The following is an 18202-nucleotide window of genomic DNA, read 5'->3' on the forward strand; positions in this document are numbered from 1 at the left end:
TCTCTGCGTGCTGATGGCTCCCAGGAAGGCTCAGGGAAAGTGATCGGAATGTACGAGAACTTGGAGTTATTTTGGGGCTCTGTTGAGAACCTTTCAGCACTTGTAATAACAATGTATTTATACAATGATTGGATGAGCAAGTAATGTAAAATGCATTAAAATCTGTCCCCACTTATAGCCTTTGAACGAATCATATCACGACGCTGGTTAGAAACTTATTATATGATGAACTCTAGCTGACGGAAGTATGTAAACATCTCTTAAAATCATTTAGATTAGATCTCATTTAAAATAGTATCGAATATAAATACAAGATCTAATCATTATGCTGAAATGTGTTTAACCTCTCTGCCTTTTTATTTCACTAAGTATATTCAAAAGAGTAAGCAAACGCCGAGTTCGAGGAAACCACATTTGTATAACAATGCGAGAGTCTTACGAAAAAGTGGTCCAAAAACAGATACCCCATATCTTCTAGTCATGAGTTTGCTTACACATGATTCGACGTGGAGTTACCAGCAGTCAGCATCAACACTTCTAGGAATCGCCAACATGGCTTCACACAAGCTACCGTTTTACCCAGATCACAACTTCAGATTAGATTTACTCTCCTGTCCAAGATTCATAATCCCACTTTAGGTCAGTTCGTATATTCCAAGTCACTCAGAGCTACCTCACCAAGGCTACATGGAGATGTGTTGCTAGATCATTACGCCGGAATACTGGATAAAATTCTACAAGGGTATTCTCCCTCACGGGTATGCAATACCAACGGCATGGAAACAGAGACAGACGAACCTTATCTGTCTGAATTACTTTTTTGTTAAGTCTCCGGGGAGTACACCCCGCAACTCTTTCTCTGCCGTCCTCGATTCGACAGAGTTCGAAACCTACTTCATCGCGTATCTATTTTCGAGCGCGAAACTCAGAGAATATGGAGGAAGTAGAGAAGTCTTTGGCAGCCATGCTCTATAGTGTTATCATTATATTATCGAGAAATGTCTCTGTACTACCAGCCTTTCCCATATCCAAGCCTGGCTTTTTCTGCTTCCAGGAACCTGTCGCCTGCCACATAAAAACACACAACATTAACGTATCTCAAATCAAGAAGAAAGAATAGCTCTCGCTCTTCTCAGAGCGGTTAAAGCTACCGAAAAAGCAAGAGGTGACGAAGAAATGAATTGCTAATGTCTTCCACTTCCTATATGGATACAAGAACCAAATTACTGACTCTGAACTGCAGATTCGCAACCTTGAATTTTTGCCAGCCACTCTACTGCAGAGCTTCTTCGTGATCGAAAGCGCAACACACACAACTTATAACTACGAATCACCTACCTAACTTCCTAGCTATATGATTAGGAGTCAAAATCGAGGAGATATGAAGGATTGAATATGACGAAAAGATTAAGTTGGTGTTACGTTCGAGGAGGGGGTTTCGGTTTCAGCGACTAGTAATTGCCTTGTATGAGGAAGGGGGGAGGGGAGGTATCCTACCTTATCCGAAGACCTTGAAAATCTTTAGCTTGGAGAAATTAGATATCCATCATGAACACAGCCATTCTCAATCTCCCAAAACATTTCTATCACGACGGAAAAACACAACGGTGTCAAAGGTTCACAATAACATCATTACATCTACTGCGACATACCATACCCTACCTAGTCTTGCTGGGTCACTGTGAAAACAGCTTTACACGAATTTCTGACGGGAAATCATCATCTAAAGTACCAAGTAACACAAGTCCCGCAAAAACACCCATCACTCCATCAATACACCACATCTCCTAGCAAACGACTTACTCAAGCCTATTCCTCTACAAACACAAGTATCTTCACAAATACATATCTCTCTCAAATTGTCTGTTCAGCACATCATTCCCATCTTTAGAGGTCCAATTCCCACAATTGTTCATTTCCAAATCTTTAGAACCACAAGAAACAAGTGCGCCCTGCGTATCTCATCTCCTCTCCGAATCCAAGTATCCCAACATCATTTCATAGATATTTTCCCGGGGTTTATGGATATGCTGTGCTTGAACTTTTGCGAGCTCGAGGATACACACTTGTAAGTACATAGTGACAGCCAAGTCTAATACCTTTTCAGCACTCCAAATTCCGCCAGAAAATCCCAAAGTATTCTGTATCTCATCAAGCATCCGACATCGCATCGCGTCAGATGGACCTCCAGAACCTCTCCAGATATACATACTCAACAACAAGTTCACCAAAAATCCATTCAACTTCATCCATCTCTCTAAACTTCACAACTCAAATTCCCAAAAGATGAAGAAGACGCAACCTCGCTCGCAGCATCTCTCGGAATCTCAAATACATTTAAAAGTGAGATGGGACTTCACACGACTTCTCCCATATCGAATCAAAACTGCTATTACCTAACATTTTACAAGCCCTTTCCCCTGCCAAACTACAGATAAACACCCCGGTGATCTCACTTCTCATTCATAGAGTGAAGAAAACGAGCTAATCATATTTTCCCCCTCCCTCACAGAAAAATTCCAGATCAGTTCTAGATCACCTATTAACCCATTCTAACATCATCTCTATCCTCAATCCAGTCTCATCCAATCCAACCCAACCCTCATCCCCAATCCCCAAAGCAACACCAAACCGAACCACCTATCCCCGATATCTCCACTCCCCTATCTTCCTTCCCAAAGCCAGATATCAGAAACCCCAAGCCAAACCCTATCCCCCATCCCTCATCTCACCCCCTCATTCTCAAGAACCCAACCACAACTCCATAGTCACAAATACAAAAATGCATATTCCCCAGCCTTAAAAACCAGAATCCATCTCCCTCTCATAAATGAAATCACAACCAATGTACAAAACAAATCAAAAGCAAGAGCAAAAACAAAAAACACAAAAATTTAATTTCCCATCCATTCCAAATCCCCATTATCGAAAACCAATGTAATCTTACCTAACTCTTTTCTCCTATCTTTCTATCCACAAACTCTAAAGTGAAAATGAAATAAATTAAATTAGAAGATACTCGAGTACTAGGCTTCAAAGTAACTGGAATCATGGAAAAAAATCTCTTTGTCAAAACAACCCGAAGAACTGTAATCTTTATATCAAACCCCATACATCCAAACCATACACCCGAGCCCCCATCCCTCCCTTAAATCTCCCTCTTTATCAATCAGCTCCATATCCACATCTAGATTCTCTTTGTCTTCATTATACACATATATACATCCTCATTCGCACATCCTATCACTCATCCCTTCAAATTCCTATTTACTAAACGACTCACTCACCTTCTCCTCATCTCCTCCCATTCCACTATTTCTCCACCACCCATTACCCATTACCCATCCTATTCTTCCCCTCCTCGTTTTTCCCTTCCCCGAAACCCTACTCACCAATCCACCCATCCCATCACATGATACAAAGTATGTCTTATCAACACTCTTTCCCCCTCCCTTGTTCTTTATCTTTATTTCCCTTTTCTATCTTTTCCACTCCTCCCTTTCCATTCTTCCACCTTCAAATTCTTTAAAACAATATCAGATATGATATCAAATATTATTCCATCCCCTTTGCTATTCCTTCTCTCATTCCTTTCTTTCTTTCTTTCTCATTCTCATCCTAATCACTTATCCCCATCCCATCTCAAAACCCCACTCTCTACTAACCATCCTCTTTCTCATTCCCTTTCATTCCCTCCTCCATCCTATTCCCTATTCCATAAATCCCTAGTAAAATATCAAATACCAAACATCACCCTATTGCCCTTATGTTTCTAAACTCCCTTTTCCTTATCTTTTCCAATCATCACATTCCCTGTCCCAAGTTCCCTACCCCTCGTTTCTCTCCCACCTCTAAATCCCCAATTTCACTATCTCACCATCTCTACTCCCCTCTACCCATCTCACTCCTGTTCCCCTTCTCCCTCCTCTCCTCTCACTTCCCTTCCCTTCCCTCCTCTCCTCTCTCCCTCCCTCTCTTTCCCATCCATCCAATTCCCATTCTCGATTATATATCCCATCCCATCCCATCCCATCTCATCTCATCATATCCCACATTACACCAATCCCATACTATATTAATCAATCCCATACTACCCTAATCTACCCCCTATACCATTCCATACCTTTTCCCCGCCCACCACCTCTTCAATTTCCTCTTCTCTACCTATACTCCACAAAATCCCTATACTCCATAAAATCCCTACATAAGCAAATCCCCATAAAAGCAAATCCTAGATTAAATCTCCACAACTAAAAATTTCGCAATTCAAAAACTCGATAAACAAGTAATATAATTTCCTTGTATTTTCACTATTGTTTATATGCATACATATATACATTCATACATCCATGCATCCATCAATCCATGCAGATATTCATTCATACAATGATTCCACCCTTCAACAAATGAGATTCTCAAAAAAAAGTCCTGTATAACGCACGAGAGCATACAATTTTCGAAATACATATACACACAAATTCCTCTCTCTCAACCCAACAATCCCTTATCAGCACCCTCATTCTTCCCCCTCGCATCCACCACCACCTCTCTCGCTCCATCCTCCTCAAAAACATATCTCTCCCACCTCTGCGTCACCTTCCCACACCACGGATCCACCCACTTCGTCCAGGCATTCGCCATCGCATACAACATCACAAACCAAACCAACAACATACTATACCACCTAAACCTCCCACACATATGCAATACCCCTCTTACAGTCTCTCCCTTCTCATTGACCGAATCCTCCGGCATCGAAACCCCATACAACATCCAAATCAACAGCGTTCTCAAAAGCGTTCCATGAATCAAATACACCGCAAACGAATTCTTGCCAAACCAGAGTAAATATTTATTCGCGAGGAAATCTTTACACAGGGGGGAGAAATGGATTCCGAGCGCGATGAGTTCGAGACCGAGGCCCGAGTAGAAACGAGGAACATCTGGATCGTGGGGGAAAATCCAGAGTGAGAGATTGTAGAGGGATTGCGACCAGGCTTGGAGTTCGGGTTTTCCTTCGGGATATGAGGCGAAGATCAAACCGAGGACAATGAGTGAGGGAGCCAGGTAATAGCGGGCCATGTGACGGTTTTGAGCCACTCGATGTGGGGTGGATGTTGAGAGAGATCGGAGAGAAATGTTCCAAAGAAGAATTGCATTCCGAATGCAGCTGGGGATGATTAGTATGTGAACGATTTTCATGGGGGGAGAAAAAAAGAGGAAATCATGGAAAAATCCAATTCGGTCCAATCCAATCCAATCCAATCCCAAACTGAAAAAGAAAAAGAAAACAAACTTACAATCATTCGCGACATAGAAATAAACAAATAATGCCATACTAGACATCATTCTATATCTCGACTTCATGCCCGCCGTCCCCAACATAAACACATAAACCATCATCGCTCCCTTCAACAACGGCAACAAAGTCCACTGATTCCCATCATAAATATTCCAACCTCTCGTCCACGTCGTGATCAAGTGATACAACAAACTCTTGACCGCATCACCAAAATACGGCGTGATATCCGGACTCGTCGCTTCAATCCACCAACTGTCCGATCTCTTGGCCACCTTGTAAATGCCAAACTGACACAGGAACCAAATAATCGTCGTTGCGATTGTCGTCGGCAAAACCAGACGCGGAACCCGTCGAAACGCCGAGCGAGAAATCGTATTGAAGCAAGCCGTTTGATTACCCGCGCGACATTGTCGGATGGGTTTCAGAGCGCAGACGTAACCCGTCACGAGGGAGAAAATCGTGACGCCAATGCGTCCTTGAGGGAGAATGCGAAGGATGGGGAGTTGGAGGAGACGTGGACGGAGTCCTTCGCCGGAACTGGGGAGGAAGAGATCGGGATCGAAGGCTCGTGCGATATGGGTTGCTACTACGAGGAGGGATGCTATTCCTCGAAGACCCTATTTTATTTTCTTGTGGTTAGATTTGATGGATTGACATGGGCTGATGTAATTGATGTGATAGATCAATTGAGATCAGTATGAAGGAATTAAATATGAATAAAACTTACATCAACCCATTTAACATTTTCCGTTTTGACCGACATGATTATGACGATGATGAGGATTTGACGATGATTTGATGGTAGACAAGAGTAACCTTGTAAACTTTATAATTTCTCAAACTCCACCTTCACCGACCGGAGATGCATTCAAATTCGGATTCGACAATGAGAAAAAGAATTCTTCGAAGAAAATATATGAATGAAGAAAGAGAGGAAAGAAAAGTTGGTCAAGAAGGAGATCCAAAGACCATGCAGATAGATACCCGGGTAGGTACCTGGGTTTATAGATATAGATATGAAAGAAGAAGCCCGTCACTCTTTCTTATCCTGTTTATCTATCCCCCAACCGTTTGCTGCAAATGAGGCAGGTATCTTCGCCAAGTGTGTAGAGATGATTCTTTGCAGAAAGATTTCTTCTTTGAATGAGTGTGGAAAAGATGTCTTGATCTTAAGTATTTAATCAATTGATGGAGATGAAGAAACGTGAGAAGAGAGATCAAAGCAAAACGAAATCAAATGGAAGATCAAATGAAAAGAAGTCTTGGTTTCAATCACATCTAATCAAAATCAAAATCAAATATCTAGGCACTGATTATATGTACCGGTAACACATGGAGAAATGAAAAGAAGGTCAAGAAGGAAAAGCGGATCTGCATGTACTCCCACACAATATGAGATGAACGGAGTGTGTACAATTGTAGGCAGACCTTCAAACATGAATGTATGTATGTTTGTATGTATGGGGTATGTATGTATGGATGGGTATAGCCTTCAAGGTATTTGGTGATTGATTTGGTAAGGATATGCACATCTCCCTCGTCTACCTACTAGGTAATTAATTCCAATCAATCTATCATTCACATCAATCAAATCAAATCAAACTCAATGCGAAAATCAAGCAAAATACTGCACGGAAAAACATGTAACACGCACGCATCGCATCGGATAACAAGCATAAAAGGTAAGGTAAGTTGCATGAACAGATTTGATGGAGATGGATGATAGGTAAAATCGGATTAGGATCTAAAGACCGAAAGCTCGTGCTGCAGGTGTACCATGAAGATTTACCTAGGTAGGGAGGTAGCTGGTTAGCTGGCTCGGTTGGACAGCTAGAGTCTTGGTATCTGGTAGATGAATGCCGGGGTCTTTTATTTTCTCCTGGGGTGACTAGGGTTTACGTATGTCCTCGAGGCGTCGCTATCTCTTTAATGCATCACGTCATTGGAAGCTGGATGGATGTGATGGAAGATCTATTGGGATGTAGACAATTGAATTGAGTTGTAGTAGATGGATATTTGGTAGATCTTGAGTTATATAGGGGTATCGAGTGGGTATGACACGATATGAGAGAATTGTACCAAAGGGGATATAAGAGGAGATGTGAGTGAAGCATGAATATAAGAGATGTGAATAAAGTATGAATAAAGTATGAATACAATATCGAATATGAAAATCTCCATAGGAATTGGAATACCTACCAGCTCGTCGTATGCTCCACACTCCTCTACACCAAAATACCTGGGTAGTACGAAGATGGCGATTATCATATCCCATACCGATGAAAAGATTGGTGGTCAACACATACATGGATGGGTATGTACTCTACAACCTCGCTAGTAAAAAGCGACAATCGATTCCGACATCCGACTTGGAAATTCTTGATTCGCAGTCCAAGCCAAAAGTGTGGATTCTTTAATTTCTCAGTCTCTTGGTATCTCTCGAGTCTTGCACCAAGCGGTACCTCTCATCCACTCACTCATCTCAGTATTGGAAGATTCTTTGGAACGTTTCACTTTCTTCTTTATTTTTCCTCTTGAAACTTAGTCCATGATAGCATCGCGCTTGGATATTGTAGTTTGAATTCTAATTCGAGTCTAATTCTAGTGTAATTCTAATTCTAATTCTAGACAACACGTTACCCTTCCGAAACATTAATTCATGCATTACGTAACCCTGGCTCAACTATCTGACTACATGTCGACTCAAAATACGAGTACCGATGCTGGATCCTTTGAGTTTCTCAGATTCGAATTCGAGATCTAGATAATCATGATGATGAATTTAATCAGGGTGCGATCTAACGAAGGGAAGATTCTCTTCCGGGCCCGAACTAAAAGAAACGATGAAAAAGAAGAGATACGGTAGGGGACGTACGAGCCGTCCGCTGTCAAACGTGATTAAAGTAGGGGAGTGCAGGATACTATACTTGAAGGGGGGTTAGTGTCCAGAATATCCTCCACTTTTATTTCTTATGATTGAAGTTTGTTTTTAGTTTTGGTGTCACGTGGGAGAGTGAGGGTGAGAGTGAGAGTGAGAGTGAGAGTGAGAGTGAGTGTGAGTGTGTAATATGTATATGTGTAATACGTATATGTGTGGGGTTAATCATTAGGGTTGAAATGTAGTACATAAATACATTTGTGTTGATGTACAAAGTATAGATTATATTTTCCACTTCATCTCATACCTCCCTCTCTCCCTTCCCATCCATCAATCGATCAATCAATCAACCCCAACTCCCGTTCATCCCAAATCCCAACCTCAAACCTCTCTCCAAACCATAAACCCCTATCCAAATACCAAGAACCATTCCCATACAACCAAGACCCTGCTCCTTGTGCATAATTCGAGAAACCCTATTCCATCCATCCACACATCCATCCACCACTCACACACAATTTACAAACTCTGTAATAACTTCATCTACCCATGTTACGTAACACAGCAATCAAACCCCTGAATTCTTTCTTGATCCTCGTAAACTGATTTATCCACATTACCCCACATGCATTTTACATTTTACGATACACGATTGTTAGTAATATATATCGAAGTAACCTTATCATCAACCTTAACAATAAACTCTGAACCAACTTCTTTCTTCTCAATTCCTTAGTCTCTGCGAAGATTCGAGAATGCATTAATCGTGTATGATCAAGTCGTGTAGTTAGTTATATTTAGACACATATGTCCATATGTCCATGTATACTTCGTACCTAGGTCCTCGTACGTAACTCAAATCTTCAATCTCTCCCTAGGTAAATGCGCATTGTATACCTACCTAGGTATTTTGTACGATGGTAAGTTATATACCTATGTCTTCCAATTACTCACTCACCATATATCCATCTATGTCGTCCCTCTCTTCTACCATCTCCAAACCCAATCTTTCGTACTCGTACGCAATATTCCTGGAAGATCCGTATACACACCGTCGATCCATCGTATCCGCCCAAATAACTAACTTCATTCGCCCTACCAAGCCTTTTAATCTCGTACTCTCGGTCCCGAGAGCTTGAGGTATCTAGGTATCTCGTGATTGATATCCATCAACTATCTATTTAATAAGTACTCGTATATCCCATTATATCCCAATACATTATATCATTATATCATTATATCATTATAAATCCCAACCCTAAAAAACACAAGTAACATAATCTCTTTCACACCTAGGTAATTTTACATTCAATTCAATATATCCGATTTTACTAGTTCTTTTCAATTTCATGATGGGATGATATGAAGACAGGAAGGTTAAAAAGTGCGGAATTAAATGATCTAACCCTGTGTGAGATTCTTGTTTGTCTGTATATACCTACCTCCTTATCGATTCTATTTTATCTCATTTCATTTCATCTTACTTCTTTCTTTTCCTTCTCGGTCTTTTGATCGATATGAAGCTTATCCCCTACCTACTTACCGACCTATCTACCTACTCATCCATCAACAAAATATATATAAATACCTAGCCAGTATAAGCAAGCAAGTAAGCCCAGGACGCGCAATCATATGCAATACACTCACTCGCTCACTCGTTCTGTTCATTCAGCTGGTGCTTTTTATCCGGTTAATGAGGGAGTGGGAGGGGTACCTGCATAAATGACGGGTTGATTTGATCTAATTTGGTATGGTTCGGTTTGGGATGAGAGAGTAGGATGAGTACATCCGGGAGGTGGGAGGTAGGTAGATGTAGGATTGGAGGAGTGTGTGGGGAGTGTGGGGAAGAGTAGGTATTTTTTTTTTTTCCGAATCCTAGATTTTTGAATGTGGGAATGGGGTTTTGAAGGTAGGTAAGGGAGTTTGAGTTTGTGATTGATTTGGTTCGGTTCGATTCGATTTCTGTAAGTTTTAATGGGGTGTTGTGATTGGGTCGAAGGGGATAGATGGATGATGATATGGGGAGATGATGAATGGAAGAATGTTATTCGCGAAATGGAAGTGGAATGACGAGGAGAATAATCTTCAGTAGTATCCCCGAATAGCAACATTCCACATAAGTTATTCATACCTCAAATGTCAGATTTTTGACTAAAACAACTTCAACTAGCATGTGTAACACTAAGCGATTTTTCACATGCTAGTTGAGGTGTCAATACATGGAATGTTGCTATATGGGGTTATTGCTGTATAATCTTCATTACGACGATATTGATGAAAAGAAAAAAGGAGGAGAGATGTCACGGGGTACGTTACGAGAGTCACGGGTTCAGGATAAATGTAGAAGTGAAAGTGAGAGGTACACAAAGGTATCTTGATCCAAGAGAATTCTATAGTGTGGTATTGTATTGTATTGAGAGTCTGAGTTAGTGCTTGCTAGAGAGATCCTAATTGTTTCTTTCTTTCTTTCTTTCTTTCTTTCTTTCTTTCTTTCTTTCGACGACGACGATTACTCTATTCTATTGTGGAAAGGAGAAAGGTGAAGAGGGAAGAGGAGAATATTTATCTATGTATAAACCCAGATCTATACCGTTAAACTTAGGTTTCTTTCGATCTTGATAACCATATCGAGTATATGGTTATATCAAAATGGTTGGAGATGAATAAGATAGATGGATAGATGGATAGATAGATAGATAGATATCTTGATGCCATTCAATTCTATGCATTTATCCATATCTCTCCTAACGCGAATTGAACAAATCCTCTTCTCTTCAGGCTTTTCGATTTTACTTTATTATTGTATTCATTTTTGAGATTCTATAGGGATAGATAAGAATGGGAATGAGAATGGAAATGGGAATACTGGGTATGGTGATATTATAGCAACGGGATATCTGGTTGTAGAATGGGGTTTTGTATATAGTTAGGTGTTTGGTATTGTTTTCATCTATGATGGATGTTGTTGAGCAAGTTGGGAGATAGTTAATGGATAGGGATATTTCATTTTGGATTCGCTTGGATTGAGGATTTGGTGAGGTGGTAAAAGGGTGAGATTTGTTGGTGTGCATGGGTTGGTGATGGGATGGTAGTTGGATTTTGGTAAGTGTGGAGTAGGGTGAGTTTTAATGAGATGTGTTTCTCTCTACTGTATAGTTGGGATCTATAGTTTTGTTGTATGATGATTAGGGGGAAGAGTTGCTTTTATTTGATGTGGAATCAGAATTGTTTGGAGGCCGTTCTCAGGGTAAAGGTAAAGGAGAATATTTTGCAGCGTTTTCTTCAGGGTAGTTCTCGATACAAGAGGGGATCTATCATTTATGTAGTCCTATAGATTTACCGGTCATTGTAGACAAGAACAGAGATTAGACTACAAGATGTAGTCTCACGAATACAAGGCACATAGTCCAGCGTTGTAAAAGCATTTCAATCCCTTTCCAATGATCAACCGCATACCCAAATCTCCCCAATCCCGCCTTCCAAACTTAACAATTCCCCGTCTGAATCCCAATCGAATTCGTTCCCGGCGCGCTCAATAACGTGCCCTGCACCCCACACTTCGCATACCCGGTAATTGCCCCATTACACCCCACATGATTCCAATAGTGAATCTGCGCCTGTTCAAGATCATACACGATGATGCAATCAGTCCCCTGCGTCGCGAGACAAAAATTCACATTGTAGCTTCCGCTCCAGGAACTACACGAGGTGCATTGGATATCCGAACAGTAGCGGATGTTGGCGTAGGCGCGGGGGGAAAGATCGTGAGTGCCGGAAGCGATTTGAGCGCGGATTGAGGGGATGCGGTGGGGTTGCGGGGAGAAGATTCCGGGGGAGGTTTGGATGAGGACGGTGAGGTTGGGGAAGAGGGGGGTGGGGCTGGGGGGTTCGTTTTCGGAGGGGATGGTGAGGCCGTTGAGGGGGGAGATGAGAGAGAGGGTTGTGAAAATAAGGGTGAGGAGGGAGAGACTCATGATTTTTTGGTGAAGTCTACTGGTGAATTGTTGAGTTTTCTACGTTTGTTGCGTTGGGGAAGAAGTTGATGACTGTACAAAGATGAAAAAAAAGTAATTTCGATATCTTCATTCTCAATTGACAGGAAAACAGGATCAATTTATAAACTTCCACTCCTCTTCAATTTCACTACACTAGCTATGTATCTAACGCATCGCATCCGAGATGCATACTCCGTGCAACTGAGAAACAAGAAGGATAGATTAAAAAGCATACTTTGATGCGGGGGAATGGGGAGGTAGTCAATGAAAGCGAGAACTACGACGTATGAAGTGGTACTTATGGAATCATGGTTGTAGCAGTACCCGACGGATCCAGTAGTTATCTGGTACAACGGTACATCTGTTGATGTCAAGCACTGGAGACACAACATTGACGACAAGTGGTGGAGACACAACATTAATTGGAATGCAATTGATAGCCAGAATGATTGGTAAATATTCGATGGGATTAAAGTAACCAATTTGAATCGATGGCTAGAGTGAAAATCGTTGTCCTGTAGATCGGATTTATAGACTGATCTAATAATTTGTTGTGCAACTACACGACTTAGAGTGCGATAATGGGTAGTTGTCCCCTTTTTTATATTGCAGACCTAGTCTGTAGGTATTTGTATTTTGGTGCAAGGTATTCGAAGATTGAAACGCGGTATCATTCAGTCCGCGAGAAACTATAACTCTTGGAGCACGTCTTAGAATTGTTTCTCTTTTCGTAGTCCATCCTGCCTCTCAAATTGATGTATGCTACTAGTTTCTACTCATTTCTTAACATCCTAGCATCACAATTTTATCCGTTAATAGTTGAGGTTAGACACAGAGCTTAGAAACTGAGGAATAAAGAGAGGAAAAGAGATAGAAGGCGACGAAGAAGCGATGGGGTCCCTCCCCTGAACATGATAGGCGACAAGGAGCAGGGAGCTTCTAGCAGACAATAAAGAGGTTCTGATTTCGGGAAAGGAGAAGAAAGTGGAGGGCATGAACATTTTACTTGCTGAAAAAATCCATATAGTTCATTGGATCTCTCAAAGAAAATGATTCTTTTGAGTCACTGATTAAAATGATACCAACACTTTCTTGCAGACAGAATTATGAGGAAAACGAGCACTTTAAATTCTCGAATTCAAACACTATACTAATCGGTATACCTCTCCTCAAACCTGCAAAACTCAACTGCTCTACTATTAAAAGCTTCTCGTCTGTATTTAACAGATACAATTTTGATTGCTTTGATCCTGCAAGACCGAGATTGCGCTTTCTATTGAAACGGGCCATAGCTTGTCGTTAAACTTACCATAGAATTGAAGTATATAATTCCGGGTATGTCACCCGTACTAGAAACCATATAAGCAATCCCGCTATGATAGGAAAATAAGGTCTGGATATTTAGTGGAGTGCCAGCTCGTTCACATACGATTTTCCACAATTTCTGAAGCGTCTCTCAGTTTGTTGATAAAAGATGATAGGCAGTTTATCTTTCGCGGTTATGTGACATCTTGCTTGCTAAGACTTCAAGCGTGTTCTAATAACGCGGTCACTTATGGCAATATTTGACTGAGAATTTAGACGGGCTGTCATTTTCAGACAAATACGACTTTGGATGCTCCAGTCGACGTGGTAGAGAGAGAAAGTTGTGACAGTTTCATTAGGTTTACTTGCCCATCTACCAATTTTGGTAACGAATGATGTGAGTTGTGGGTTTAGACAGTACTCACGTCTTGGATTAATGAATCCCCATGAATATTTAAGAGTCCCATGATCTCTGAAAATACTAGCTGAGTAAAGGAGATAGGTCTGAATACAAACTACGAAATAAGTTTTGAGGAGCACGATGAAGATGTAATCTTCGTAAATGCTCACCAACGCCAAATCTTAAATTCGACGGAATTTCTCGTTTTTAGCAAAGTCTTGGAAGGAACTCCACATATAGCAGTGAGTTAAGGAAACAAACACCATAAAGGAGATAATTTCTAACTGCTAGTCGCAGAATGTGTGTTTAACTACCGAGAACTTCAAGACGTCGAAGATATACCGAGAGAAACGACAGCCCCCCTCCATTTTCCAAAAATTGAGACAATATTGGGAACACCCACAGGAATTTCAATGTTACTTATCTTTTGATTTGGGCCCGAGAGATTTGATTACTGTCTATCTAATCTCCCTTTCTTAGACCTCAAAGACGCCCCTGATTTGAAATATTTCCGCAAAATGTTACCTTCGCAAACATAAGTGAAGCCAACACTGACAATTGAGATAAATGCGACATTCGTCATATTACAGAGCCAATAGCCTTCTGACTTGATCAACGCTAAAGAGTTTATCTTAAATGACACCATCAACCAGAGCTAGATTGCCAAACTCCGAAGTTGAATTTTGGTGTGAACTGATCAAGCTCTCCTTTTCGATGTCCTTCAAGGCAGCGAAAAGGGATTATGAGATATACTCTAACAACTGTTGCCGATATTCATTACCTCATTGCGAAGACTTCTCTGGTACAACAGTATGGTATCTGTTAGGAGGCGTAGAAAGCCCGGCTTCAGAGAGGTTTGTACCACTGAGTTGGGAATCAATCAGACCAGAAATGCAGTATCCTGAACACGTATCATTGAATTGTCTGACAAAATTCATTGATATTTGCAGAAGCATCACCGTTAGGCAGAACTACACCACTCATTTGAAACGACAGAGCAAAAGTATTTAAGCGCGGCACCTTCGCTAGAACAATCGAGGACTCAATGTTCGTAGGTTGTAATGCCGGAGCGAAGAGATCCAAACGCGATTGCTGGACCTCGAAAGTACTTGGGATATTGAATATGATCCAAGATATTCAAGACCGTTAAAATATTGGAATTTCTAAGTTAGACTGCAGCCCAGACTATTGAGTGTCCTGATCATCACGATGTGTCTGCAGGTGACGAGATTAATCTCTCACCTTGGGTAACCCTTATTTTTGGGCTGCTGAGCTTTTTTAAGCGGGCGAAACAAACCGACATTATAGAGCAACAATACCTAAAGTGAAGTATTCGTACAATAAAAGAACTCTTGACGGGACAAAGACACTCGGGGCTGCTCCGAGCAGGACGATAGTGCCAATCGCTGTTTAGACAGGAGAAGTTTCCTAAAAAAACAACTTTTTGGTATTTGTTAGTTTTGAATACAATTTTTCTAGCCCACTCATAAGAATCGCCCATGTCGTCTGAATCATTCAAGAATGCCGAGTCGCAAGAAAGTGTCGTAAAGTCTCAGAATAGGCTCCGTAGCCACGTTAATCAGATGGAATACTGTGATAAAAAGGGCTAATATCTTAGTAGTAATGGAATCACCATGACATTCCAGCAAGTGATGATGAGTTTAAAATGGATTTCAACCTGGAAAATTAAGCGTGATGGTTATGATAAACTTGGACGAAGTGGAATAGAGGGGAAGTGATATCATCACGTGATACGGTAAGTATGATCCGTGCACGATGAGTCTTGCCCCACTCAATCCACTTTTGCATGTCACTTCACATGCACGCGTACAAACACACCTACAGAGCACCGACACCAAATATTACCCAGACATTACCCTCTAAGAGCTTCAACAATTTGTAATGGATATCAAGCTTTGATTTATCACTTTGTTCCAAAAAAAGCCGGTATACCGCTTCTTGCATATCCGTACACGATTCACTTTCAAAAGAAATGGCTTCATTCCCCAATCATTTCATTTGATAATAAGGGTGTGACCTACTGTAAGGGGTAAGCGATCTGCAACCCCGTCGGTACTCACTACACCGTGGAAAGATACAATCCGCCAACTGGCTGAATCAAACACAAGCTTTCCTACTTTCATGTACAGAAGAAACCCCCCATACCCCATCCTTCAACCGGCCGCCGGAAGTGTATCCTCATCCGGTAAAACCAAGGGTGTTGAATAACCAAGCCGATATATCACCTTCGCTTCTCCTTCCTATTACATTCAAGCCGATTTGGGACCCGCTTACAATCTATTGTCTCCGAGATGTATTATCCACACGGTACTTCTACAACGTGAAGAATCACCACGTTTTTTCTCGGTCTTGTGTTTCCTCTTGTAGAATGTAGTAGGTAATACATGGGAATACATATCACGAGTGATAAATGCCAATCTTTGACGGCCAATGGAAACGTGCCCAGAGAAGTTTTTCCGATTGGGGATATATCCAAGCGGTTATTCATCATGAATATGGAATCCGGATGATCATGAACTTTGAATAGTGGGCGTCTTAGTCTGTGTTCTTAATTGGTCTCACTAAATCAATCTAGGGTATAGATACCGAAGATTAAAAATGTAGTTATAAGAATCCTCGATATTCTTTCCTGTTGACTGCAGAAATCATTCTTGCATTCGTCGATCATTCTCTTTCTTCTCAATTGCAAGGGATATCCAGACATATTTCATCATGGTTACCTTCTCAAGATCATTACAGCTTTCCCTTTCGGTTTTGGCATCTACAGTCGTTGCTATTCCTACACCATCGCAGCTTGAATCTCGGGCCGTTATCGATTCCGATGCCGTTGTAGGATTTCCCGAAACCGTTCCCAGCGGGACAGTAGGAACAGTTTATGAGGCATATCAACCATATCTTTATGTAGTCAATGGATGCGTACCATTCCCTGCCGTCGATGCATCGGGTAACACAGGGTATGTCCTTACATTTTTATTCACATGATTTCTATTGAGTCTAAAATATTTTAGTGGTGGTTTGGAACCAACTGGCAGTAGCAACGGTGGTTGCAGCAGTAGTACCGGTCAAATATACGTCCGAGGAGCACAAAGCGGATCATACTACGGTATCATGTACTCCTGGTAAGTTCTCTCTAATCACCTCCTTACAGATCCAAACTAATAAAATCTCAGGTACATGCCAAAAGATGAACCCTCAACCGGTATTGGTCACCGTCACGATTGGGAAGGTGTAATCGTCTGGCTTTCCAGCTCAACCGCTACAACTGCCGACAACATCGTAGCCGTCTGTCCTTCTGCCCATGGAGACTGGGATTGTTCTACCGATGGCTATTCCCTTTCTGGTACCAGCCCCCTCATCAAGTACGAGAGTATCTGGCCTATCGATCATTCAATGGGTCTCACTAGCACTGTTGGTGGACAACAACCCATGATTGCTTGGGAATCTTTACCTACTGTTGCTCAAACTGCTCTTGAGACGACTGATTTCGGCTCTGCGAATGTTCCTTTCATTCCATCTGTCTTCGCAAACAATCTTGCGGCTGCTACTTTCTAGACTTTGTGTCTTTACTTATGAATATTGGAGGCTATACTCTGGGAGTATTCTGGCTTTTCTCTGTGTAATGTTTGATGTTTGATGTCTGATTAGTATTTGATCATGGCGTTGGGTTGTACTCACGTCACTTCAATTTAATGAAAAGTTTATTGTTTACACATGATCATCAAGGTGGTTTTATGTGAGTATAGAGCCCAAGGTTGCAGCTAACTCTTAGATTACTACAACGATTTGAAGACATGGTGGCATGTGATGGAAAGGATCACGATTCCCATGTGATCATTCACCAGACAAATACACCTAAACCTTACACCACCCACTCTTCAATATCCCAATTCGAATTCGAAAATCAAGAATCCTTGATGTCCCACTGATATTTAAGCTTAATCAATCCTTCAAGACTCAAGCTTACCTGTATTATCTAGACTTGTCGATTGTTAGCATTTTATTAAGTGCTCAAATTTCTTCGCCTATCACGTGAGTAGCCGCTCATTCTAGAAGCGATACCAATATCTCACATCTCTTCTATGTTACACCTGGTTTCCTATCATTGATTTCACCTTCGCATACCTAGAATCGACCTACGCCAATTATTATCGGCACATCAATAGCCCCATTTATTAGGCGATCTAGATATTCAGATATTCTTCAACATCTAGGATCCACCAGATTAGCAGTGTCTGAAGAAAGATATAAATGAATGAAAGAGAAGAGAGACTGAGTGAAAAGATACATAGGAAACAGACAGA

General features: G+C 41.2%; 3 protein-coding genes across 3 annotated transcripts; 2 read left to right on the forward strand and 1 right to left on the reverse strand.

The window, feature by feature from the left end:
- Positions 1-4488: 4488 nt before the first annotated feature.
- Bfra_003039 (putative acyltransferase family protein) lies at positions 4489-6065 on the reverse strand (the record flags this gene model as incomplete). The annotated part of the gene is made up of 3 exons (XM_037333451.1): positions 4489-5170; positions 5297-5919; positions 6030-6065. 3 exons carry the CDS (start codon positions 6063-6065, stop codon positions 4489-4491), a joined length of 1341 nt encoding a protein of 446 aa, XP_037195579.1.
- Positions 6066-11773: 5708 nt separating this feature from the next.
- Positions 11774-11977, forward strand: Bfra_003040 (uncharacterized protein; the record flags this gene model as incomplete). The annotated part of the gene is made up of 1 exon (XM_037333452.1): positions 11774-11977. The coding sequence occupies one exon, from the start codon at positions 11774-11776 to the stop codon at positions 11975-11977; it is 204 nt and encodes a 67-aa protein (XP_037195580.1).
- Positions 11978-16613: 4636 nt separating this feature from the next.
- Bfra_003041 (putative necrosis and ethylene inducing peptide 2 precursor protein) lies at positions 16614-17453 on the forward strand (the record flags this gene model as incomplete). The annotated part of the gene is made up of 3 exons (XM_037333453.1): positions 16614-16855; positions 16910-17020; positions 17072-17453. 3 exons carry the CDS (start codon positions 16614-16616, stop codon positions 17451-17453), a joined length of 735 nt encoding a protein of 244 aa, XP_037195581.1.
- Positions 17454-18202: the final 749 nt, after the last annotated feature.

Source organism: Botrytis fragariae (genome assembly GCF_013461495.1).
Source record: "Botrytis fragariae strain BVB16 chromosome Unknown tig00000012, whole genome shotgun sequence".
Lineage (NCBI taxonomy): Eukaryota > Fungi > Ascomycota > Leotiomycetes > Helotiales > Sclerotiniaceae > Botrytis > Botrytis fragariae.